Source organism: Cebus imitator, unplaced genomic scaffold (genome assembly GCF_001604975.1).
Source record: "Cebus imitator isolate Cc_AM_T3 unplaced genomic scaffold, Cebus_imitator-1.0 Scaffold402, whole genome shotgun sequence".
Lineage (NCBI taxonomy): Eukaryota > Metazoa > Chordata > Mammalia > Primates > Cebidae > Cebus > Cebus imitator.
This window is the reverse complement of record NW_016107717.1, coordinates 480,386-507,841: the sequence shown is the minus strand read 5'-3', so window position 1 is coordinate 507,841 and position 27,456 is coordinate 480,386. Positions and strand designations below refer to the sequence as shown.

Below are 27,456 nucleotides of genomic sequence, written 5' to 3'. Positions count from 1 at the left end.
AACTAACTTCTGTATGAATACTGTTTATAATTTCAGGGCCCTGCATTATACTTGTTTTGATGGTTCTACTGACAAGTGATATCCAAGTGATCGAATGATTGGTATGGATCTCTCTCATTTTATGTGTAACGTGGGGCCTTCAGATAAGCCACATTCGGAGTTCAGACATACCTTCCCATTGGACGGAAGTGCTAGTTACGCAGAGAAGAAAATATGGGCACAAGTTTCAAGGAACAATGTGAGACTCACTAGCCAAGCAGTGCAACATCAAGGTAGGAAAAAACCCCTCCACCTTTTTCGGCCCGGCATCCTCTAGGCAGAAATGGCACCCTGGGTCTGCAGGGTGGCCACCATCAGACAGCTGCCTTGGAAGACACTAGGGCAGGAGGCAGAGTGTTTAACATGCAGTCTACATTAACTGGTGGGCTGCAGGTTGAAAATGAAGCAACCAAAACAGAGAAAACAACAACAGGATCAAGTGGACTTGTCCTCTGCAATGTGAGGAATCCCAGGGAGAAATATGATTTGAAATGAAGGGGGTGCAGTGGCAGGCTGAGGCTGAATTAGGTGGCAAGGGACAGCACATGAGCAAGATTGAGGTGACCTCAATGGCTTTCACATATTATCGAGGGCTGGAAACATTTTAGGGCTTGTGCTTCTATGACAAGGATTAGACTTACTATAGTTTCGGGATCTTAGAAGACTGGGGACATAAACAATGTTTACAACTGCTAAATGATGGGACAGAATCCCAAGAAAGGCTACAGAACTGATTCCCATTAGGGCTTAAAGATACAATATATTTTACCTGGTCTAAGAAAATAAAAATAACCCATCTTATCAGGATGCGAAATAAAAGATAAATCACAGTGTCTGGCTTCCAGCCTCCTCATCCCAGCAGCTTTAATAATTAACAAATAAGGCTAGACGAGCATTAAGTTTAGGTTGATGTAGGGCAATCAACTGTCCAGGATTTCCTGGGACTTGGTGTTTTTAGTACTAAAACTGGGGAAGTCACAGGTAAACCAGAATGAATTAATTAGTCCTCTATGATACTATTACAAAAGGGCAATAGGAAAAGTAACAAGGTATGTTAAAAAACAGAAAGGGTGATTCCATTTCTACCTTGGTGATGCTTACAGAATAGCTGGAAATCATATTGTTATCGGTTCTACTAAGGGTTACATCAGAAACTGAAGATCCGAAAGCTATACTACATTTCCTCAGATCACACAACTAGTTAGTAGAATAGGCCATTTGTTCAAAAGAGATCCTCTTTCAGCATCATTTGATGAGTAGCCTTCTGCATAACTTTCTTTCCTGAATCACTATCCAGTAGTTACTTGCTAGGGCCATAACAGGAGCCTCCAGAGAATCAGCCTCAATACCTTAATACTCTGAGGTTAGCTATAAGTAAAAGTGGGTCCCTCTGTAACTAGGTAGAGATGCCAGATATCAAGACCTGACACAACCAAGTCCCAGATTTTAGAATTTCAACACTAGAATCAAATGATGCCTTACTCTCTACATTTCCAGAACAAGTCAAACTCCTGAAACTTCTGTTCAGAGTGCAATGCTCCTGGTCACACATGTGCACGCACCACACACACACACACACACACACACACACACACACACACACACACACACTACTCACTCTGACACCTTCCCATCTCCACAATAAGGAGCTCCGTGGATGTGGTTCAGAGGAGGTGAAGCTTCTCCCAGTTCTCCTCCAGCTTCGGCTAGAACTTGGTACTGATACATCTGCCCAGGTGTGACTTCCCTGTGAAAATCAAAGGATTTGTGACCACTACAGCCACAAAGTGAGGCATACCCTGAGTCCTTCGTTGATGGTTTGCAGAAGTTGAAGGGAAATAACACGGGAAACATAAAGGTTAAACATATGCTGCGTTGTCTAAAACAAAGATCAGGGCACAGTCTTACCGAGCGCCAGAAGATTTGAAACCATATTTATTTCTGTATCTGTGCATTGCACAGAGTAAATGCGCAGTAAATGCCTGCTGTGTTAACACTGAACTTAACAGTCCTAGTCAATCTAGGAGGATAGTATTTCAAGTGCATTTTTACCATGTTAACACACACATACACACATGCAAATTTAAAAACCAGTCTTCTGTATCATCAAAGTAATCAAAGAAACTGGAGATGAAAGCTGCTCTCAGGAAGGCCCCCTTATGGGTCTGCAATCATAGTTTTCTCTCAAGAGAATTCTTGTCCTGAGGAGACTGAATCCTTAGGAGTAAGATCAACTGTCTCATGAAAGAAGGAAGGAACACCTTTTGTCACAATTTGGAGGATGCAAGAAGTTCCACAATTAGAAATGCATTAAACAACTCCCCACCTCCAAACCTATTAAAGTGTGTAGGTATCAGGAATGGAGTTGTATCAATTGACCGTAGGGATGGAAGGAGCTTGTCAGACTCTCTCTAGAGCCTGGGTACACTGATTGTGTGCTGAGTGTGAAAGGCAGGACACTTAGAAGAGGAAACGGGCTCAAGAAGGGGAGCTTCTGGTCCCAAAGACAAACTCTGTCTTCATCTTAACTTTGCCCAGTGCCTACCCTAGTTGGAAAACTACCACCAAAGTCAAGCTAGAATGCGAGTTACTTAGCGAAACAGGATCTCAGCAGGTTGTTAGGATTACCGTGAGTCGCTGCCATAAATACTCCACCATGGTTCTCTTTTTAACAGACTTCTCAACTCACCCACAAAGCTTCCACTGCCTCATCGATGCAGCAACCAACAACCAGGAAATGTCTCAGGGTTTCCAAAACACCTTTGAAAACCTCTGTGCTGGCTTTTAAGTATTTTAGTTGAAAAGAAACTTAGATATTAAAGGGTTTTCAATTTCCAAATTAGTTACCCCCACATCCCCTGGGGAAGCAAACCTCTCATGGGAATGCCAGGTATTTCTAAAGCAAAACCCGTTTTACATCCTAATCAATGCTGACAGTTTTCCTTCACAGGATGGTTTCTGTCAGACTGCTTGTCCAGCCATGCATAAAAGCTTCACGCTTTTCTGTGGCTGCTAAAGGAATGGATGGAAACATCAGCATGTGTTTACTTTTCTTGAGGAAAAATTCAGCGGCAGGTAGCCCAAGCCTTCCAGGATCTGAGTTTGTGAAAGGCAGAGTGTTACTGAAGCAAGAGAATCAAAATGAGATCCAGTTGAAAAATTGAATTTTAATTCTGAGTCTGCTATTTAGCTATTGAACCAAATCAAAGTGAAGTCTCAGGTTTTTCATCTATGAAATGAGATATTATTGGCCTTAAGAGTGTGTGTGTGTGTGTGTGTGTGTGTGTATGTGTGCAGCAAATTAAATAGCAAATGTCTTCCTAACTGCCTTATTTAAGAAGTTTAAAATGACACTTTTTTCTTTTTCTTTTTAAATCTACCTTTGCATTTGCATTAGCTTTTTGGTGACTTCACTGTCTTCTATTCTAATTAGTAGAGCAAATATGGGAAGAAAAATGTAATGAAGCTCAAGGCGGACATTTTTCTCCACCTTTTTTGTAGCTATGGTAGACCGCCAAATGACTATCCTGTCTCAGATGCACCCCTCTATGATGTCACTTTGCTGCCTCTCTCATCAAAAGGGATGGTTTATTTTGCTACCCCCTGAATCTAAAATGGCTGTGTGACTTCCTTTGGCTAGTGGAACATTATCATGAATAACATAAAGCAAAGATTTGAAAATTGTAAGCATTTGGGGGCTTGCCCTCCCTGCTGCTGGAAACCCTTCCACCACCATGAGAAGAAGCTAAGGCCAGGCCTTGAGAGACCATGAGGAAAAAGGCCCTCATCTCTCCAGCCATGGTAGCTGTCTCAGCTGTGCGTGAGGTCATCCTGGGCCATCTAGCTCCAGCGAAGTCAGGCTAGATGAGAACACCCAACCCACCTATATAATCATGAGAATTATTGTTTGTTGTTTTAACCCACTGCATTTTGTGATGATTTCTAATGCAGTGAAAACTGACAGCATCTCTGATAAATCTTTGTTTTGCCCGAGTTTTGCTCAAGTTTTGCCCTCAGGGCAGTCTCCAAAGAAGGCTATGAGGTCAAGGAATTTGCCTTTGGAGTTACCAGCCTCCTTCTTCAGACACTGACTTCTTGGTAGGTAAGGACCTCGCCCTAGTCTGTGCCCCCAGCACTGAGCATGCAGTGCCAGGAACATAGCAGAACTCACTAAATGTAGGAAGAGAAGACAGAACTAAGGGAACAAGGAGAGCTGGAAGAGAAAGATAAAAGAGTCGGTTGGGTGCAGGGGGGAAACGAAAGAAGGGGAATGAATGAAACACATATCATGAATGAGTCGTGGGACTGAGTGTATCATCTCATCTGCTGGGCCTCGGCTTCTTTGTGTAGCAATCGAAGAATTGACTATAACTTCCAAATGTTATGGGGTCTGTGGCAGATGATCAGACAGCTAAAGCAAAGAACCAGAAATTAAATTGTCACCAGACAGATGTATCTGATTCTGATCAACTTATTTGTGGCAATTATGTTCAGTCCAACTGAAACATCTCATACACTAACCTCTTTTGTCCATAATCATGATGATGGCATCAGCAATCAGACACGCTTGTCCCTTTCTGAGAAGTGTTTTTCTTTACTTCAGACATGCCACTTTACAGTAAAATCCCCTCCGAGAGTCTAAACTTTCCTCCAACTTAGAGGCATGGCCAAATATTAAAAAGTGGAGAAAAGTAAAAGAAAACATCCCAAAGCCCTAGGAAACCCCATAGTCATGTTACCAAACTCACATGTCTGTGAACTTCCTGTGAGGATGTGTCACCACCGTGGGCAAACCATTGGCAAATGGTGGATCGCGGAGAACCTGGTACCTCACAGGCCTGCAGCCGGAGCACAGGGGACTGTGGGGCTGAGAAGTCAGGAGCGCTGCGTCAATCTCTATCCGTTCATCAAAGGTGTAGACTTTCACTCCCAAGACCTTTCCATCCGTGTGCAGTTTGATGGTGAGTGGGATGTCACAGAAAGTGTCTATGGGGCCCAGGTGCACAGACTTATTGTTTTCTAGCAAGATCTCTGTGTCAAAGAGGACCTGAGAGGAGTCCATGATGAAGGAAGTGACCCACAGGGTGAGAGTGTCAGCTTCGACCGGGTGTTGGAAGAGCAGCTCCAGGCTACAGCCTTCTGTGGGGCAGGGGACCGTCATGTTCATGTGGTACAGGTGGACCTCAGGGCTCCATGTCTGCAAGCTCGGCTCGCAGGGCTGATCCACATCAGGAGGACCTGGGGGAGATGAGCAGAAAGATACATCAGTAGCAGCCACTAAAAGTCAGAAAATGAGTAGCCCTTAGCAGCCAGAAAAAGATTCCTCTTACAGGACCTCTTACAGGTCCCTCTGTAGGTTCTTCTCCCTACAGAGAGAACTTTTAGAATTCCTACAGAAGTTGGTCATTTTAGCAGGTTAGATTTTAAGTACTAGTTAGATTTTAAGTACCTTTTAAGAACAAAAAAGTAAAAAGCATTATGCTCTTGTTACCCCAACTCTGTACATGGTGCTCTTAGCAAGAGGAAACCTGCCAAGAATTGGGAAGGGGACAACCCAGATCCTAGGAGGAAACATGAGGCTGATGCAGAGAAATCACATTCTTAAAGAGTCCTTGAACAGAAAATTACATGTGCTTAGCCCATTCATAACTTATTATAAATTAATCCTTCTGAAGACCAACGATTTCACTCTGTCACTGAAATATTTGTAGTGCTCTTCACAAAACTTCTTTCATTCCCTAAGATCCCACCCTGGCAGTCCTTTCAATGGGCAGACAAACTTTAAAACCATATATTGAAATTTCCCTTTCAGTTGGGCATGTGTGAGCAGGTAGGGAACTGCAGGCAGGAAATATAAACATATATTATGGAGTGAACAAAAAATGAAGATTCAGTCGCCAAAAAAAGATGTAATGATGAACAATCAAATATCACGAATCTATGAAAGTCAGCTTCATGGAAATAATCTACCCAAGATGGTTTTCTTTTCTGTCATGTGAGGGGAGTTGAAGAGAGAGTGTTGAATCAGGAATCAGCAGAGTCAACACTCCTGCACCCTTAGCTGAGTGGCTGTGACACACATCTTTCTATACTTGTTTCCTCTTATAGAAAATAAGTGATAATGTTTAACCCCTACCTTACAAGGGCAGTGCAGACATACAATGTTCTAGAGAAATTAAATATCTACATTTACCAAAGTAGAAGTATTTCGCCCTTCAAAATTTAGAAAATAAATTATGTCCCAAAGCCCAGAGAAAACCAGTTCAAAGATTGAAATTTATTTCCCTTTCAGTTCAGGTATGTGTGAGCAGGGAGGTAGCTGCAGGAAGACTGCAGTCAGGAAATATACACACGTTTTATTAATTTCAGAAATATGTGTGTGCAACTGTGTGTGTGTTTGGTGTGTTACATCTTACAGTTTTTATTGCTTTTCACCTACATTGTGAGTTGATTCACTTATGAGTTGATTCATTCATTCAACAAAAATTGGTTGTGTACCTCTTTTATATCAAGAACTAATCTAGGTATTAGAAATAGAGGAGTGAACAAGAGGGATGAAAGTCTTGCCTTTCTATATCTTATAATACAGTGATAATGCAACAATAAATGTATAAAGGGACGCAAAGTATATTATTAAGTAGTAATGATATCTATGAAGACAAGTGGAGGAATATAAGGGAATACAGAATTATGAGGTGAGGCTGGGAGCTGTTTTAGATTATGAAGCCAGAAAGTTCTCACCATGAAGATGATGTCTAAGCAGGGAATATGTCTGACTTAGTTTTCTAATTCCTGCAGCATTTAGAAAATAGTTGGGGAGTTGGGGAGAGATAGTAAGGGGAGAGATGCCAGATGTAGGTGTACCTGCCTTCCTGGGGAGGAAGGCAGCAAATCACACTGCCACGTGGGTACCTATGCAACAATCTTGCATGTTCTTCACATGTACCCCAAAACCTAAAATGCAATAAAATAGATAAATGGGAAAAAAAAAGAAGTTTACATCTAGGGGACAGCAAAAGCAAATAAATACAAAAATAAATAAGTCATATGCATGTAAATATGTGCAATGAAAAAAAATAAACATGATAAGTATATGAAGAAAAAAAAGAAAATAGTTGGTGGTCAAGCAGTGTTCATTAAATGTCATTAAATGCATTTTGAACATATTTATAAATGCATGTGTTTGTGCCTGCTCTGTTAGAGATTCAATTACTTTTATGGTGTATATCTTAAATACGACCGGGTTCTTCACCCTTTCAAAGCAAAGGAAGGCCAGTATTTCTTATTAATCATATATACTTAGTTTATTAATCACTCATGAATTAATCCTAGTGAAGTCCAATGTTAGTAGTCCTAAAAACTATTCTAAGCCCAAAATACCAGCAGAATAAAGGCCCTTGGAAACCAACCTAATGGCAGTACTGCCAGATAAAAAGTTTTTTATTATGACTTCATGTTAAAGCATGAAGGGGAAACCCTAAAAGTTGACTTGGCTTGCCTCAAGACCCAATACAAGAATTAGAACCTAGAATTTCTCATTCCTTTTACCTCTATCAGATAACTACCTCTATCAGAAAATTCTAGGGGTGGGGGAACCCATAGAATTAAAAAAGTAAAAAGTACAGGGCGAGGGAATCAGACAGGCATTAAAACACCAGCACAGGACAAGCTGTTTGCCACACACACGCACAGAATGGCCCTTTATGAAATATGAATCTCTATTTAGAGTCTAATGCAGTAAATTTTATACTCATTTTCCATTCTTCCCTGAAAGTTCTCATTTGAAAAAAGTCATGTACAATCAATCAAGTAAATTGTCTCCTTCCAGATTTACCCCTGAAGCCCTGTCACTTGAGTGACGAGCATCCCAGGACGATATCTTGCAGATGCTGTAGACTCTTAGACCAATGTCCTCCTTTATTTTCTTGTCACAATCAAGACTGCAGATTAATTCAAATAGGACTTTGTCCAACACATCTTATTTGTTTTTAGTGTCTTGATAAATATTTTAAAGGCAAAGAAAAAAGATGATGATTAGGTGAACATGAAAGATGATGATAGAAGAAGTCAAGCCATTCATCAGGAGGCGCTAAAATCCTGTCAACAGTTTTCTGACTTGAACTGGGAAAAGATTCATGCTGTAATTTATCTTAGGGGCATTAATATACATATGTGAGTGAATGTGCGGCTGTTTGAAAAGTTAGGGGAGGTACAGAAAAAGAGATAGCAAAACACATTTTCCCTGTCCTGGAGCCTAGCTCAGATCATATCCAAAGCACAACCAGTACCAGTGATTAATAGACTCATAAAATAGCACAGACAAGAACGATCAGTGTGGAACACCTGGTTCTCCCACCCAGACTCGCTCAGCCAGTGCATGAGTGTTCTCTGCGGTGTGTTTTCTATTACTCTCCGGATACAGAGGAGTAAGGTCAGCTTACACTGTCACATGGCATGGCTGCTCCAAGGACCAGTAGGCACACGCAACAGTACACCCCCAGCTATCTCACCCTGAAGTCACACCCTCAGCTCAGCTGACTTCTCTATCCTTCTGTCCTACATGCTGATCTCTGCTTCACCACAGCCACGGGGCCTCCACATTAGGCACATATGGGACATTCTGCACACAGCAACACCAGGCAGTTTTTGCAAGGCTTCTGGAGATATCTAGTAAAACACATACACACAGACAGACACAGACAGGCGCACGCGCGTGCGCACACACACACACACACACACACACACTCACACTGCCTTTTTCTCACCATGTCACTACTCCAGTCTTTACCTCCACCCCCATCCTCAGTGGTCACCAGGGTATAAAGAAAAAAGTCATGGTACTTTACCCACAGCCTCCTCTGGGGTCCAGTAACCTGAGGAGTCACACACCCGCCGGGAGGAAGCTTTGTGCACATACTGACGAAATGTCCCATCTTCAGTGCAAGCGCCACACATGCTGCCTGAGGCCCTGGGGAGATGAAGGGATGGAGATGGGAGATGAGGAGGGTCCATTAGATGAACTGCAATAAGAAAATTAGAAAGACCTCTGTGTGGGGAGGGGAGGGGTTGATGGTTAGTAAGGACCTAGACAGTAACTAAGAACAACTGTACCTCAATTCATTTTTTTCTTGTGTGGGCCTCATCTTTGCAAAATTCAGTGACATGAACATTTCAGGATCATAAAGCAGAAAAATTTAACTAAGTCATAAAAAAGGCCTGTGGAGATGAAAGTGGGCAGTTTCTGTCCTAGGAACGGTAAACGCCAAACAATTACAACCTGAATCTTTCAACATAAAACCACCTTCTACACTGACTTGCAATAAGTCATTCAAAGAATCCTTGCATTTCCCCCACTAAAATAGACAACAATTTCCAACATAAACTTATTAGCTATATGTGTCCTTATGTTTTACTCTCCCTACTTTAAATCACTTACATAAAATAAAAGTCAGGTGAAATCTAATGTCCCTTGGCTCACCATTGCCTTTGGGGATATATCCAAATTATTTATCACAACCCAAGGTCCTTCACAAGCTGGCTCCAGCCTCACCTACTGCAGTTCCTTCCTGAGTTTTTTTGTATTTCCAGCACAATGAACAGATCACCATTCCACAAATACATCATGCTCTTTGGCTCCATAAAACATGCAGCTGTTCTCTCTGCTGCCCAACAGCCTTTCCGAGCTTCTCTGTTTAGCAAACTCCTACTTACCCTTCAAGAACCATTCAAGTGTAAACTGCAGCAGCACTCAGCCTTTCTCCTCTGAGCGGTCAGTACTCCCTTGTCTGTGCTCCCACTGCACCTGCTGTCTCCTCTCTTAGGGCTCTGCTATGTGGTGTTGAGAATTTCCATTCACATTCTTTCCTCTCCTTTGCCTGTGAGCAGGTCTAGACCAAGCTGTATTCTTATTTATATTCCCAACAGCTAGCAAAGAGATTGGACCCAGCAATCCTTCTGTGAATGCTTGTTTCATGGGATATCCATGAGGTGATTAACACAGTCTATGGAAAGTTCTACAAGTACAATCACTGAGGTAACTGGAAGACGTAGAAACAATAATAGCTACGTAATCACGGTAAGTCACTCCATGTGGCTTGCCTCTGATACTTAAAATCTTTTTAGAAGCCCAATTGTGAATGACACATCTGAAAAGGCAGGCATCAAGTCACGGTCTCTCAAAAGGTAAGGAAACAAGAATCTCATCTTGTAGTATGCCAGAAAAATGTTATTTTAAAAAGATGTAGCAATTACGACAGCTGCTCACATTTCTGAAGTACCTCACATAACTGGCATCATGCCACTATGTCATGCTTTTCATAAATGATTTCTAATTCCTGTAATAACCTTATGTTTACAAATGAGAAAACTCAGGCTCTGAGAGGTTAAGTAAATTGCCTAAGGTCACAACAAGTTCCTTAATTCCTTTGAGCAAGTTCCCAAACACCATCGAGTGTCCAGTACTTTGGAAACTAAAAGGTGTAGTTAAGATCCAACCTCTGACTCCAATCAGCATTCACTTCTATTGTGAACATAACTCCAAAGCTCACTCCTCTGATGCACTTGGCCCTTCCGGGGCGGCTGCTGAGTGCGTAGCTGGGGCTCTTCTCTGACATAAGGGTTCCAAATACCTGCTGGGGTGGAGTAAACACAACTCCAAGCATGACACAAATCGCTGGGCATGTGACGTGAGTCCCCCTGACACACATGTTGGGAGGTCTCAAAACTGCAGTCCACCTTGCTGAGAAAAGAAAGCAAACTGCAGCCTTTTCTGCCAACAGACTCTCAGCAAGCCCGTACTGATGTCTGCTTTATCGTAACGTTTGTACCAGAGAGAGAATTCAAAGATTAAATTGTTTACATGTGTTACATAAACGGATGTAAAACTCTGGTTTGCACATACCCACAGAGGACTTGCTGTTCAGGCAGTTCGACCAAAGCTGCACAAGGTCACACTTGCAGGAAGATGATCCTCACACACATCACAGAGATGTGTGCTGAATCACAAACAGAGCCCATGAGACTTTGGGTGCTGACGACCATGAAACTGCTTTGTAGGGTTGTGAGGTCTAAGTGGCGCCACACATGAAGTACGTATCAAGGTATCAGAGACAGGTATCAAGATCCCAGGAGGCTGAACCACCACCCTGAAAGAGGATTCACCAGCTTCCTCCTATCCCTGTCTCTCTGTTGCTCTCTCCCTATGCTTTCAGCAAAGCAGAAAGACACAGAAACTTGCTCCAGGGACATCCTTCTCTTTAGCTGAAGCCTGACACCCAGAGAGAAAGTGTGGTGCAAAGAAGAAAGGTGCCAAATGAGAAAGCTCTAAATTAAAAGAAATCATCCATTCCGCGTTCCTTATTCCTGAATTTCCATTGGACGCCCCAGTTCACCTCTAGCCAGTTGTGGGGTCCATTGTATGTTGCTCTATGCCTCAGAACTTCTCACTCATTTAGCAGAAACTGTGTTTACTCCAAAGACTAAATAATACAGCTGCAGGTAAAATACCTAGCACAACACTTCACATATAGTGCAACCAATAGGTAAGGTACTGTCACTATTCAGAATATAGCATTAGGTTTTGAAAGAGGTCAGTCTGCACAGGTCATGGAGGGGGTTCTGGTCCTTCTCAGTGAAACGACATTCTCCCATCCCCACCACCAATTATCAGATGTCATTCATTCTCCTACCTTTCTCTCCTATCTCCAAACATTTCTCCGATATTCTTTTAAATCAATAGGCAAAGGACGAATGAAAGTTAGTTTTAGGTGTAACGCTTTTATTCAGTAAACATATATTAGAGGTGGCAGGGAAAGAGACAAAGAGACAAAGAATAATCCTGCCTCCCCCAGTAGTTGCCAGGCAAGTGAGGCAGATAGGAAAACGAGCAGAGGATGACAATCCCATGATAGTGGCCATAAGAAGGGGGGGCACAGGAGGCTGAGAAAGTGTCAGAAACACCCGCATAAGTCAGGGAAGCCCCTGATGCACAGCTTGTGGCAGTGGGCACACTCCCACCCACCCACACCCAGAAGTGCCTGGAGAAGCATGCTGTAATCCCTCCCCCGACACCACTGTGCAAGTGGCAAGCCGCCACTCCACCCTCATGCTGCAGAGGAACAGCTGACAGGGACAAGTGGCAGATGCCCTCTCAGTTCTGCCAATTCATCCCTGTCACATTGGTCAGACTCTCCAGGCCTCCCTGAGAGGGAGTGAGTACTTACTATAAGCCACTGGCTCACGGGATAGCCCAGAGCTTTGCTAAAGCAATGAAAACACAGCAGGCTGGAGCAGCAGCTCTGAGCAGTGATGCACACATTTATAGTTCCAAATTGGAGTTCCCCTGGCTTCATATTCTTCCCTTTATTCATATGAAATGCCACAGAGAAATGAACCAGCTCACCCATGGCCAGTGCCCCTCTCACCTGTCATATACAACTCCACTAATAGGAGGCAGCCAGTGGATAGTGAGGGACTTGCTCGTCTGTCCGATGACCATGGGTGGGATGGGGATGGGGGTGGGCTTTCTGCTTTCAGTCCACTGCTGATAGACCAGGTCCAAATAGCAATGCATTCGGGCCACTTGGTTCGGGGTGAAATTGTCAGTGCAGTTATCATCTGTGGAGACAAAAAAAGGTAGCACAAGAGATGGAGATTTTAACCCGTCATGTGCACCAAGGCAGGGATAAATTGTACCTTGTTCATGGCTGAGTTAACTTATTATGCTCAATAAGCACTTGTTGGATGAACAAATGCAATCTGTTCCAGAACGGGTCTAAGCTGGAAATGTGTAACAGAAGACAGAGACCAGAGATGCAGCACTTTCTTGTCTAAAGCAAGGTCATGACCTTAAAGTTGGGCTGGCCCAGGGTGAGACTCAGGTTGCTCTGAGCTGACAGTTGCTTATTCAGCAAACCACAAGATGGCAGTGTTTCAACAGATGGCCTTTTCACTTGTGAACATTTGTGGAGTTGCAGACACCTGCTTTATTGCCCAGTGATGCTGGCAGAGGTTAGTGAGTATTCACTAGAGCTGCTCAAGGGAAAAGAGAGCCAAATGTCTAGGAGACAGCAGGGCTGGGAATGATGGTCTCAGCCTTACTTTTGGATATGGCAAAGTCTCTTTAGCAGGTACATCTTGCATAGGTTGGAAAGGGAGTTATCTTATTTTCAGGGACTCTTCCAGTGAAAACACGCCAAATACTGCCTTACTCAGCTTCTTAAATGTTTCCTCTTCCCCCTTCAAAGGTGCTGCCTCCAGAGCTCTGCCCTCTGCATGGCATCATCTAATCTCTCTGTCCCTTGATGGGGGAGGAGGGGTTCTCATGATACGCTGAATTATTCACTGCAATGCAATGCAGATAGACACATCTTGATAGGTGACAGATGGACCAGCGCATCATGCTTTCTTCCCATCAAAGTCATGACCAGGGTGTGGTGGTATATTATTTTTTTGGATAGTTCTGGAAGAGCCTGTCACCAAACAAGCCTTTGAAACTTATAGAAAAAAAATCTTCTTTCACCATTGGACTAGGTAATCAAATCAAATCAGTCTTTAATTTTAGGGATAAATTTTCCGTTATCAGTAAACTGGTCACTAATACTTTTCACCAGAAACAAGGAAGGCGTGAGAGACAGGGAAGAATAATACAGAAGCTGAATTAAGCAAGGAAAGACCAGACAATAAGTTTTTTCCAGGGCCAGGAAGATGTCATTTTTTAAATTAGATGGCACTTTTTGGTGGGGGGAGGGTGTTAGGCAGCTAAGAATTAGTGCTTGACTAGTGCTGGAAAAGATAATCTCATTTTGTTTTTTTAAATAACATATAGTAAAAAAACATAAAAGAAAAAATCCTGAGCCTAAATTAACCAAGCCACTTTCTTGACCAAATTCAAAAATAGTACGAAGGGCCACTTTGACCCATAAACTCTTTTCCCTTATTTCCACTGGATTCTTCTTCAGAGTAAATGGCTAAAAATGTGGGCAAAAATAAGAATAACCACATTCTAGAAATCAAAGGGATCACAAGAGGGCTTTTAGCCTTTTTTACTATCTAGAAGCATATTTTAAATATCTAGTAGAGGAGAATTCAGTGAACAAAGTACCTTAATATTTCAGTATTTCTTCAAGTTATCCAAAGACATGAAAAAATAATACCCTAAAATAAATACACTTCAATTTTCTGACACAAATGGCCACTTAATCATTTTCCCATCAGCTCCCACACCTCCACCCTCCTAGCTCATAAAGGCCCTCATGTATTCTTAAAAGAAAACAAGACAGTGGTGATACCCGTGTAGCTCATGTAGTTGGTGAATGGAGCTCCTGGGAAGCCAGTGAAGCCACAGGTGTCATTAGTGGGCTCCGGTTCCCTGCACAGGTCACTCTTGGGAGTGGGGGCGGTGTCGGCACAGAGGTCTCCCGTTTCCATGGATGGCACCGTCTCCTTGCAGGGGTCATTGCAGGATTCTCCTTCACTGACCCCTTTGAAGACGTGGTAGAGTCCCAGAACATGCCCGACTTCATGGATCATGGTGTTAATGTGGCCAGGTTTCCCATAATAGGCTGGGTTGACGACAATGCCACCTGCAAGGAAAGTTTTGAAAAGCCTTTCAGAGCACAGAGTGAACAGCAGCTCTCCAATCCTTAATTATATTTTATGATAAACATCAAATATTCCATTTCAGCCTATAAAAAGTCACTTTATAACTTCTGGTGACATACAGTCATTGCTTGCCTTTCTTGCCACAAAAACCCTCTAAACAAATTAATATACATTTCTTTATTCTCCACATGAACGAGTGTTATACTAGAGGCCCAGGACAGGACAGTAATGTTGACATGATAGGCGGCCAGAATTCTCAGCTCTATATGCACATTAAAATCACCTGGGAGAGTTAAAAGAAGACATACAGGGGTTCAAATGCCACCCCAGATGAATTGATTCCAAACATTTGAGGATGAGGTTCATGTGTCGACATTTTTAAAAACTTCCCGGGTTGAGAATCATTGGTCTAGGCAAAAGTCCAAGGGATTTGGAGTCAAGAAAATCTGACCTAACTCCTACTTCTCCACATTCCAGCTTTGAGGACTTGAACAGCTGTCTTGCCTCCTAGAACTCAGTTTTGTTGTCTGTAAAGTGGAGATGATAACACTGAAATTTGTTTTTGTTTATTTTTTAGTGTTTGGCACATTAAAGGAAATGACAGCTGTGTAGGCTGCTTCTGATTTAACAATCCCTACACTCCCCCTAAATCTTCATGAGAACACGAAGGGAGATGTTTCAGATGTGTTCTCCATGAGAACACAAAGGGAGGTGTTCATTGCATTCAATCAGGCTCAGATGAGAGATTTAGTATCATTGCAACCTTACAAAGGAAAGGCTAAGGATATCCAAGTGACACAACTTCTATCTGTCTAGCTTGGTGAAATCCTAATTCCTGATTTCCTCCTCTCCCATAATTGAACCACTTGGCTTTCCTTCTTTATACCTCAAAATTGTCAGGGCCAGACCCAGTCTTATGTCTAAGAGAAGAGACAGAGGATCTCACACCCCTGGATCAATCCTCTGGGGCACAAGGTCACCCCTGGCTGTGCTGCCCAGCTGACCCTGTCCTTCTGTCCCAGGTCTGATCCCAGTTCCCAGGACTTGCTTCACTTCTCACACCTGAGTCCTCCCTATATCAATAGTCTGAGTATAGCAGGTCCTCCAGGAGACTAGCTCTGTCCTTCTCTTGCCAGATCATATTCCAAGGACTATGTCCTATTCCTGCCTCCATTCAACATCCCATATACAACCACATACACAGCATTACGGGCAGGAGATAGTCACAGGGTATCTGGTGCCACATCCACTGGCCTAAGAGGCAGCTCAGTTGCCTTTCTCATGACTACTTTACTGCACAGGACAGTTCCTAAGTTTAAGGTCCAGTCTTTCCCAGTTTACTCGAACACACTGATGTTACCCAAGCCATGCCCAGACTCATCCAAGATACAGTGTCTCCCCCTTCACATCCCAGGTAAAGCTAGACCTCACCTCTCATGTTTATTATTTCTACTACTTCTGGTAAAAAATGTTATTCTCTAACCTTATACTTTTTTTTCTTTCTCTTTCTTTTTATAAGGTTATTTTCTGAATATTTCTTTTATTTGTGCATCATCATGTCAACATAAGGTTAAATTAACTTGAAAACAGGTCTATTTCAAGAGTGTATGTTATTTGAATAAACCTGGAGAGACACAGTGTTTCCACTTTCCAAGAGGTCCATACTTTATGTCTACATAACCAATAGCAGCAATAGTCATCACCAACGTTTATATACAATTTTGCCCCCAGTGCTTTAATGGCAATATTGACCTTCACACCAGTGGAGATAATTCTAAGAGAACAGCTTTCTGTTCTTTCCCAGCAGCCTCTCCAGGTGCCTTCACCTTCTTCATCCTTTCTCCTCCACTACACTTTAACCTTCTACATATGCTTAATCCCTTTTCTGCCTATTCTTTCCTTTCTTTCCCCCAACTTCTAAGTAAGTTTTGGCTTTAAAAAAACTAGTCTTCAGAAATAGGATTTTGAAAGGCTACACAATTCACCCATAAAGTTTAAGTATCCACATTGATTAGTTTTTTTCCCAAATTATGTTCATAAAATCTGAACCTGGGTAATACTTTGAAAAAACAAGTGTTATTAATGGTTAAATATGCTTGAGGAAAATGCAGCATGCCATACTATCCTCCTGAAAATTTACAATGTATACGAGAGTGAGTTGTTGTATTAAAGGCCCCAAAATGCCCTTCATCAATTGAGTTTTACCCTTTGCTTTACAAACTTATTTGAACACAGAACCTGTCTGGGGTAGAATATCTTTTGACATCTCTGGAGTACCAGATGTCTCAGAGCACAATCCAGGAAACACTATCAAAGATAAAAAAGAAAAGTTCCAATTAATAGTTATCTTCTACTCATATGTTTCAGCTCTGAGCAAACATCAAATATCCCCACATCCTATGGCCAGCCAGGCCCAGGGCCTTCTACGATATCCTTCAGTATAGAGAAAGAAAACATAGATAAAAAGAAAGATGGTTCTAGGAAGAAAGGATGGCAAAAAGCAGCATGTGCCAAGAAAGAAGGGATGATCAGGAGTGTGAACTGGAAACACCCGAGGATACGGGGATGGCCATTACAGTACTGGGCTTCTCATCAATCACCAGAAGTCTCTACCTCAACCCCAAATGAGATGTTTCCACATCTAAGAATATTTTGCAACAGCCATCTTTCAGTAAACCAGCTTTTTTATAAGTAGAGGAAGAAGCATAAAAATGCAAGCCCTCAACACTCCCAGCAATCCCCTCTATACCCAGGACAATTGGCCAGGGTTCTCCACTGTAGCACTCTTGGTGCACATTCCCAACACAGAAGGATAAAGTTTTAACCAGACAACACTTACATCTTCATTAACAACATAAGCATTTTAACACACATTCACAAGTTATATTTTCAATTGTGGAGAGATGTACTTATGCTAAAAACTCATTTATTTGGAAGGCACAGCAACTGGTTCAGTGACTACATGTGTGTTAACTAGGATACTGCACAAAATATAGAAATATAGAAAATATAGAACAACATATCGCTCTAATTTAGGGATGAGTGTTGTGCACACTAAGACATGTTGAGAACAAAAAGCCCAAGGTCATGGATCTCTTATGGTAATTCTGTATCTGCTACAGCACAAGATTATAAGATTATTCCCCTGGACTAGAACTAGAGGAACTTGGAGTGTGGAGTGTTAGCTGACCTTCACTAGCTGCATGGCCTTGGCTGTTTAACCTTTCCTTTAATCTCTTCCTCTGTAAAATGAGGGGTAGATTGGCTTATCACTAAGATTTCTTCCCAGTTGTATTCCCTTATTTTGAGAACTAACATGCTAGCTTTGCAAGGCAGTCATGAACAAAGGCAAAGGAATCTGTGTTGTCATGGACTGTCACTGCCTCGGCCTTGCAGTTTGTGTTCCAAGACTCCCATCTCTCAGTGGCCCGAGGAAAAGGGGAAAGCTGGCAGTGAGAAGCCAGCCATCCTACTCAGACCTGCTGCAGACCTCCAAGTGAACCAGATTCGCCACCCTTTAATCCTCACTCCCTCTCTACTGGTGGTATGATTTGGCTGTGTCCCCACGCAAAATCTCATTTTGAGTTGTAAACCCCCTAATTCCATAATCCCCATGTCAAGAGTGGGACCAGGTGGAGGTAACTGAATCATGGAGGCAGTTTCTCCCATGCTGTTCTCATGACAATGAATGAGTCTCAAGAGATCTGATGGTTTTATAAATGTCTGGTATTTCCCATACTGGCACTCATTCTCTTTCCTGCCCCTCTGTGAAGTGGTACCTTCTACCATCATTATAAGTTTCCTGAGGTCCCCCAAGCCATGCTGAACTGTGAGTCCATTAAACCTCTTTTCTTAATTACCCAGTCTCAGGTATTTCTTCATAGCCGCGTGAGAACGAACTGATACAACCGGTTTGTACCCTTCATCCACTCTCACAGATACACAGAGGGGTCCCATACTATTCCTTCCATTCACTCTTCATTCCAACTGAAACAAATTTGTGAAGTTATTAGGGGAATGAGTTTTAATCACTCACAGACATACACAGCCACATTATTATGAAGTGGGTTTTTATTACTCACTGAGACACATCACACTCACATCGATGTAGGGGTGGAAATACACATTACATTTATTTGGTGATTTAGTTTGGAAAAGTTCTTTCGTGTTTTAATAAAAGTTACACATACACGTGTACTCATGCCAAAGCTGGAGTGAGGCATAAAGATGTGTTGCCCAAAATCTAATAAGAGGAATGCAAGCATTTCTTTTCATTAAACAAGCATTTCATTAACAATACATAATTAATAATAAATAAAAACTGAGTGGCCAGAGTAGCAATCCCTTCCTGCCATCACCACCATTTAAGTATTCCCCCGGTGGGGAGGAGGGGCCCTGAGGGATTGTGCATTTCCCCACTTTCAGGAAAAGCTGCAATCCTTTCTCAGGGACAGCATCATAGGAATAATGAAACAATAGGAAGAAATGCTACTTGTCAGTACCATTTTATATTAATATTCAAATGAACCAGCATTATCTTCTGAATCCACAACCTGTGCTCACACTTTCTTCCAGTCACATGGGTCGGGCTGTGTGTGGTTACACATGGGTCCCTGCACCACTGGACAGAAGCTTCTCTCTCACAAGGTAGCCTTTGGAGGGGCCAGGGCTCCTTCTTTGACTGGCACTGGAAAGGTACTGATCCGGATATGGGGAAACACTCCTTAAATGCTATCAAGGCTGTTTCCTGATCTGTTTAATGGTAATGAGAAGAGTTTCTACCTCAAAGGATTGTCATGAAGATTAAACTAGTAATGTAAATAAATAAGCACGTAGCTTATTTCCTAGAACAAAGAGACTCAAAATATATATTAGACCGTTTCTCAATATTATTGTAATTCTATGTGCAGTCTGGCAGGACACGTTCATTTGCCTGTAACCTTCATCAGCTCCCACCAATCTTCATTCATTGAAAAAAAAAATGGAAGGTGGGGCCTGACCATATATTGGACAGACCTCCCAGAGTGAAACCAGGCATTGCCAGGCACAGTAGGAAAACAACCTCAACAAGATCTCTGATTTTCCTGTAAGCCGCTCACACTTTGTCTTCATACTGTTCTGATCCTGACTACCGCAGACACCCAGAAGACAAGCAAGACTTGGACAGGGCTGCAAATACACAAGTGCCTATTCTCCTCATAGACAACATATTAGGGTTCAAAACTGATTACTAGCAGTCTGAAATTAGGCTGCTAATTGCAGGAGGAAAGGAAATCTTACCAAATTGGAGCTGTTGGCATAATTCTTCATAGATCTCAAAATATTATTAGATCAGATTTACACAAGATGTCTTTGTTCTAGTGTCAATAATTGTTCCCTTCCCACTTCTCTAGTTATGGAGAATATAATTATTATTTTTATACTCAAAACCATTAATTTTTATCATTTCTTATCTTGGAGGACAAAATTAAAGTACAGAGGAGAAATAAAATCTGATAGTAGAATGGGGAGTGGGGTGAGGACGAGATTCCATCCCCTATGGTAGAATCCCTTCTTTGGTATTCCTGCTCTTGCCTGACACATTGAAACAGCAAGAGAAAACAAATGCGCATGTATATTCTCAACTATGCCACGACACCCCAGCCTCCACTCTGAGACACCTTCAGGCTCCCTCCACCTTCACTCACTTTCCCAACACCCATCCTGTAGATAGACGGATAACAAGACCAGGAATACTTACTCAGAGGAAGCTTTAAAGTACTAGTGTGAAAGGATGAAAAGAAAATGGAAATACTAGCGTTTTACCCCAGTACTTCCATGCCTCTCTTCTCCCTACTCCACTCAATTCAGAATGCCAGATTTTTCTACAAATATTAACCTCATTGGAAATTAATACAACAGAATGAAAAGCAAGGAAACAAGAAATTCTTTTTTGGCTGTGGGGTTTTCTGAGCCTCTGCTACCTGAATCCTAAGAGGACACCATCCATGGTTGAGCCACCATGGTGGATGGATTGAAAAAGGGACCCTTGCTCTCACACTGCCAACACGATCACTACCACATTAGCCTAGAAAAGATTCTCTCAAGCTGAAAGAAGAGGAAAGAGACAAAACGTAAATAATGGGAATGAATAGATGGTAGTGGGTCCAATAAAGTTGACTGTACCCTGACTTTCAAGCTGGAAAAGGGAACCCAAAATAGGTTTGTGTAATCTGACAGCAGAAAGATCTTGACTCATTACAGTAATAGATTCCTGAGTAAGTGGCTTAGCTCTAGAGAGAAACCACTGACCAACAAAGCTAAGCAGGAATGGTAACAGAGCCTGCCACAATGTCCCTGAGGGTGTCCCTGTGATGAGAACCAGGGTCATGTCAGGTGACCAGCATCACCTGGTAACCACAGTGGGTTATTTTTCCTGTGGCCTTGGCACTTATAAGCCATCTCCAAGGTTAGGCACAGCCCCAAGCATAACAGGCATAATTGACTGAGATTAAATTATTACTACTCAGTAGGATGGGGGCTCAAAATAGAAATTAAGTTCAATGACAGAAGAATAAAGTAAGTTACATTTCTTGCATACCTTAATGTGTAGCCAAGACATAAACCCAATGCATGCCAGTACCATCAACTTGTATATGGAACACAATATAAATGGGTTCCCAGGATTTATCAACTGGGGGCCACGTGTGGCACAACTGTTCCTTAATGGACTGGCAGCAGGAGAATGCATGCCTTCTTAGAAGATCTTTCAGCCTTGATTACAAAAGACAAGCCAAAACAATAAGACAGAGTTGTTGTGTGGTCTAGGGGATGGTGTGGGGGAAGAAAAGAAAGAATCTCCTAATTAGAAGACGAAATCTTAGTAGTAAACAGCCAAGCTCCCAAAGTGATTCTATATTTTTAAGTTCCTACTGGCTTTTCCAGGCTTTAACACAAGACGACCCAAGTGACTCATAGTAAAGAGAATGATTCCCAAAGCTATTTCTAGTTAAAAAACAAAAACAAACAAAACAACAAAACAACAACAACAACAAAAAACCATTGGGCAGTTTGAGAAAAGAATATTGGTTGAAAAACTCTAAAAGAGTTCTATAAAATTTTTAGGGCTAACTATTATATGCCCATGAAATGAAGAGGTTGAGGGCTGGTCTGCAGGTGCCTATGTAATTACTTCCAGTGACTGGTGAAACTCTGCTCCTCAAAACATGCTGTCCACAATGAAGGGACAAAGCTGTAAGAACATGCCTCGGGGTCCAAGGAAGGAGCGCTTCAGGTCAGGGCAAGGAAAGAACAAGTGGTGTAGGTGGACTGGCAGGAAAAAAGAGAGAAAAAAATGGAGAAGATAAAAAAAAAAAAATAACTGGAGCTAAAAAGAGAAGTGAATCTTTAGAGAACCAGCCCAGGAGCCATTCATCCCCAAATCTCATATTGGCTTGGCTTCTTGGTTTTTACAGCTTGTGGTCTCATTAGAAGGCAATCTTTGTTCCAGACAAGACTGAACGAAGACAAGCATGTAGAGAGTGAAGATTTTACCGAGTCTGGTGTCATTTTTTTGTCTCCTTGTATACCCATTCAGCTACTCCTGTCTGCGACAGTCAAGCACTCAGGAAGCTCTAGCCACTCCCACATTGTGGAGAAAAGTAATCTGTTGCATTAAAACTGAAGATGTTATTAGCAAGGCATTAGAGGTTTAATATATAACCCTTTCCTTGTTCCATCATGGGGGAAATGCTTCACGCACACGTGCACACACACACAACCTCATAATGGGATTTTTTGTCTACTTTGCATGAAAATCATGACACAATTGTAGGCACTCCAGAGTAGGATTGGGGAAGATACTTTCTATAATTCATTTATTCATTAAGCATTATTGAGCATTTATCTATGCCAGGCACTGTTGTGGAGTATCAAGGATTCAATAAGTTCTAGCACATGTTTTAAAAGAGAAGACCTTTCAAATCACCATATATATAAGTGATTATTTACATCACATATTTATAAATGCAGGAATCTTTGTTTAGAGTAACCACATTTCAGACTGTAAGGTTCAAATTCTATGGTAATTTTGTTTAAAGTGTTTAATAGCCATGAGTGTTCCCTGTTTTCTAAACTCCAAGGCAGCCAGAGTAGCGTCATTTACTGAATGTCATCTTCTGACAATTAAATCATCTAAAACAGAAGCCAGGTGGCAATTCTCAGGAATAGTTCTCATCTTGTTTATGTCGTAGGCTACCTAATGAATGACTCCACATATTTACATGTGCACTCCAGTTTACACATCTTATTTATTCCTTATCTCCAGGAAGAATCACTCCGTTTTGGCACAGTAAAAAAAGGCCAGCAGTGGATAAAGAACACAGGAAATGTGTATTTTAAGGAGATCATGTGGCTCCCTGAACCCCAAAGTAGTTCTTGTGTCTGTGGATGGATAGTGATTATTGCTGCAATGAGAAAAGATTTAACATCAATCATATTGCTTTATTTCTCACTTACAGCTGCAAGTGCTATGAAACTTTGTTCACAGAAATAAGGAGATGGGGAAAAGAGGAGTTTCCTATGTATTTGTTTTTACTGGTGATTAATCAACATTTTAAAATATTGTTTTGATCAATTGTAGAAGTAATCATTGCAAATGATAACTCAATTGAGAAGAAATTTTTTAACACTTTATAACTTATGTTAGTCTCAATGCTGATATCTTGTTTATGAGATTGTTTTACAAGATGCTACCATTAGGGGAAATCGGTAAATGTTTTACAGAATCTTTTTTGCATTTTACAACTACATGCAAACGTATAATTATCTCAAAATAAAAAGTGTAGTTTAACAAAACATGATCACCAAAGAGTTGTGTATTCAAAATGTTTTTAGCTGAGAACCAGATAACCAACTAGACTCTGAAAAAAAATATATATATATATATGTATGTTACATTAGTATTAAATTCTATAGAAGTGAAATGGAAGCACAAATTTAAAGAGAAAAAAAGAAAAATCAATGTTTAAAAAGTACTTGACCATGATTTTATTTTAAATAAATGATGGTGATTTTCAAATTGGTATGGTACTGAGAAGACACTTAGAAAAGTAAATTTTAGATTTATTTTTAAATGATAGTAATTTAAAATAAAATTTTATGTCCCAAATTACTTTCTTTGCTACTAGTAAACCTATTATTAGATGTTTAGGTGTTACTCTAAGAATGTGTGAAGGGTTGCTGAGCTTTTCGAGTCCCTTTACAGGTAGAAGAGAAAACAGTAAGTTTGAAGAGCACTGCTGTGGCCATGCAAAGCACACCCATTTCTAAGTGTGTGCAGGCCTTTAACAGCACTGAACCCTGCCATCTGCCAGTTCTTCCACTATGGAATGCTCTCCTGTGTCTGCCAAGGAAACTCCTGCTTATCCTTCAATTCCCATCTTGAGCCTCAGCCCCCCTGGGAACTCTTCCTTAATGCTTTTAGGCACTTCCCCTTCCATGTTCCTGCCTAACTTCATGTGTGGTGCCATCACACAGTATTACAAATCTGTATTACCTAACTGTCTCCCAATCACGCTGTGCACCCTTAAGGGCAGACTGTTTTCATTATTCTATCTTATGGCATTGCCACAAAACACATTCAAGTTTTTCTCTGAATGAATGAATGACCATGAATATGGTATCCAAGGCTTATAAAAGGGCTGGTTTATGAATAATTTAAGTGTTCTGTTTTTAAAGATATGTTTTCAATTCAGGTATTGTTTACCACGGTTAAAAATGTTCAAACCACTGAATCTTAGAGCTCAAGAACATCTTGCTCATTCATCTACCTATAAAAAGATTCTTCTTTGTGTTAACACAGCATTGAAAGCACAAAATCATATGAAAGGGCAGAAATGATGCTGATAGCAAATCGAGATGACAAATATTACCCTGGTTTTTCCATATAGTGACTTAAGCCACTGATAGTCAGAAATCGGATTCAATCTTCAAACTTTCAGGCTCGTATGCCCATCTGCTAGGTTACTCAGCAGACCCTAAAAATGTAGGGCCTTTACATGCTGACACAAACAGAAAATCCCATCTTAAGTCTCAAAAAGGCTCTGTTTAGAAAATTCTGAATGTCTTCCTCTATCATGTTATGCTAGCTGTCTGTACTACTCTACACCTGATTTTAGGCAATACAGTTCCTTTGCTTAATCAGTTATGATTGAACAAGAAGAAATAAATAAGAACACAATTTCCTATTGAGTCAGATCTGTGAGCTGTTCAGTCTAGTCTTTTACTTCTGAAAAGCACATTAATAATCATGTTGTAAGGGATTTCTCAAACCACTAAGAATAAAATATAAATATCCCTTGCTTCTTTTACAATTCCATTATAAGTCAGTGATTCATGAGAAAATTTAAGCATTTCTTGAAACCATTTAAATTTAATAATTTTACACATCTACACCTATATTCAATGAGCACCCACAGAGCGCCTGCTATATGCAAAGTACCTTGCTTATTTGTAGAGATCACAGATGTCTACCAGATTTTGCCAGTTTTTACATGCAGTCAGGTGTGTGTATGTAGTTCTATGCAATTTTATCACATGTATGCATTTGTGTAATCACCACCACTATCAAGATACAGAGCTGTTTTCTCACTATTAACATGTCCCACCTGCTATCCTTTAGGTCACACGTACATCTATACTCTTCTCAACCTCCAACCATGCATTGCCTCCTCATTCTTAAACCCTGGAAACCACTAGTTTGTTAAATAAAGACACATGCGCATGTATGTTTATTGTGGCACTGTTCAGAATAACAAAGACTTGGAACCAACACAAATGTCAATCAATGATAGACTGGATAAAGAAAATGTGGCACATATACACCATGAAATACTATGTAGCCATAAAAAAGCATGAGCTCATGTCCTTTGCAGGAACATGCACGAAGCTGGGAACCATCATTCTCAGCAAACTAAGATCAGAAAACCAAACACCGCATGTTCTCACCCGTAAGTGGGAGTTGAAAAATGAGAACACATGGACACAGGGAGGGGAACATCACACACCAGGGCCTGTTGGGGGTTGAGAAGCTAGGGGAGGGATAGCATTAGGAGAAACACCTAATGTAGCTGACAGGGTGATGGAAACAGCAAACTATCATGTCATGTGTATAACTATGTAATAAACCTACATGTTCTGTGCATGTACCTCAGAACTTAAACTATCTAACTGAAATTTTTGTTTGTGTGTTTTGCTGTTGGGTTTTGAGAGTTCTGTAGCTCTGTATATCTTCTAAATACAGTCAGCTGCCAGATTTGTGTTTTGCAAATATTTTCTTTCTATTCATCTTGTTTGCAGTTTATAAACTATCTAGAACCTGTGGTTTGATACCTTTTGTCAGTTTGCAAATTCTCAGCCATTATCTCTCTGAATATTGTTTCTGCCCACAATTTGTTTTTCTTCTTCTAGAACTCCAATTTACAATAAAAATTTTTCATGGAGTCTTAAATGTTTCCTAAGATGTATTCTACATTTTCCCAGTACATTCTGCCTCAGAGCTTCAATTTGTAAATTTTCTACAATGGTCTAGTTCTTACATTTTTCTTCTGTTTATACACCCATCTATTAATTTCTTAATTTTGCTTACTGGTATCTACTTTTAGTTCTAAAATTTCCACTTGATTCACTAGTAGAGATTCCAGTTCTCTGAAGAAACTATGCATTTTCCTCTATTTTTACATATTAATAATAATTAAAGCCAGTGTCCAACAATGCCAATACCTGGGTAATTTTTGACTGTATATGATTTGTTTTGTTTATCATCATTTGACCCTTTCTCCTGAAATAATTGATTTTTTTATTGATTCCTAGACACTGTGCATGAACAATTGTAGAGGCTTTTGATGACGTCTTTCTCCAAAGAATATTTAACTTTCTTTTCTGAAGGTAGTTAGAAAATAGGCAGATAAACTTCTTCCAAACAGGGATTTAGAGTGTTTCAGGAGGAAACATAAATATTCTAGAAGACAACATTGGAAAAACTCTTCTAGATATTGGCTTAGGCAAAGAGTTCATAACCAAGTACCCAAAAGCAAATGCAACAAAAACAAAGAAAAACAGATGGGATGCATATCAAAATCACAATGAGATACCACATTACTCCTGCAAGAATGGCTATAATCAAAAAATCAAGAAATAATAGATGTTGATGTGGATGTGGTGAAAAGGGAACACTTTGACACTTTTGGTGGGAATGTAAACTAGTGCACCTACTACGGAAAACAGTATGGAGATTCCTTAACAACTAAAAGTAGATCTACTATTTGATCCAGCAATCCCATTGCTGGGTATCTACCCAAAGGAAAAGAAGTCACTATGTGAAAAAAAAAAAAAAAAACACACATGCATGTTTACGCAGCACAATTTGCAATTGCAAAACGATGGAACCAGCCCAAATGTCCATCAATCAATGAGTGGATAAAGAAAATGTGCAAGCATCCAAAAGATAGCCAGTGTTGTAGATTGGGGAAGGAGGAAGATGAGCAATGTATTAGTGATACACAAACAAACAAAAAAGGTTGCTGTTCGAGGGTGAACAAGAACATGAAAATCCAAGGAGTGAATTAGGTTGAGATCAGCCATAAAAAGGAACAAAACAATGGCATTTGCAGCAACCTGGATGGAGTTGGAAACCATTATTCTAAGTGAAGTAACTCAGAAAAAGGAAAACCAAATATCATATGTTATCACTTATAATTAGGAGCTAAACTATTAGGATGTAAAGACATAAGAATGATACAATGGACTTTAGGGACTCAGGATGAAGGGTGGGAGCAG

At 40.9% G+C, this 27,456-nt stretch overlaps 1 protein-coding gene across 2 annotated transcripts in view; it reads right to left on the bottom strand.

Annotated features, from left to right (window-relative positions):
* The window catches only part of PAPPA2 (pappalysin 2), a 288,728-nt gene that overhangs the window by 147,077 nt on the left and 114,195 nt on the right, over positions 1-27,456 (bottom strand). For both annotated transcript variants that reach the window (XM_017508836.2, XM_037731478.1), the window contains 5 exons: positions 14,328-14,621; positions 12,462-12,654; positions 8,886-9,007; positions 4,788-5,277; positions 1,658-1,786 (listed from right to left, as the gene is read on the bottom strand). In XM_017508836.2, coding sequence (XP_017364325.1) covers positions 1,658-1,786; positions 4,788-5,277; positions 8,886-9,007; positions 12,462-12,654; positions 14,328-14,621 — 1,228 coding nt within the window. The remainder of the gene's footprint in view (positions 1-1,657; positions 1,787-4,787; positions 5,278-8,885; positions 9,008-12,461; positions 12,655-14,327; positions 14,622-27,456) is intronic.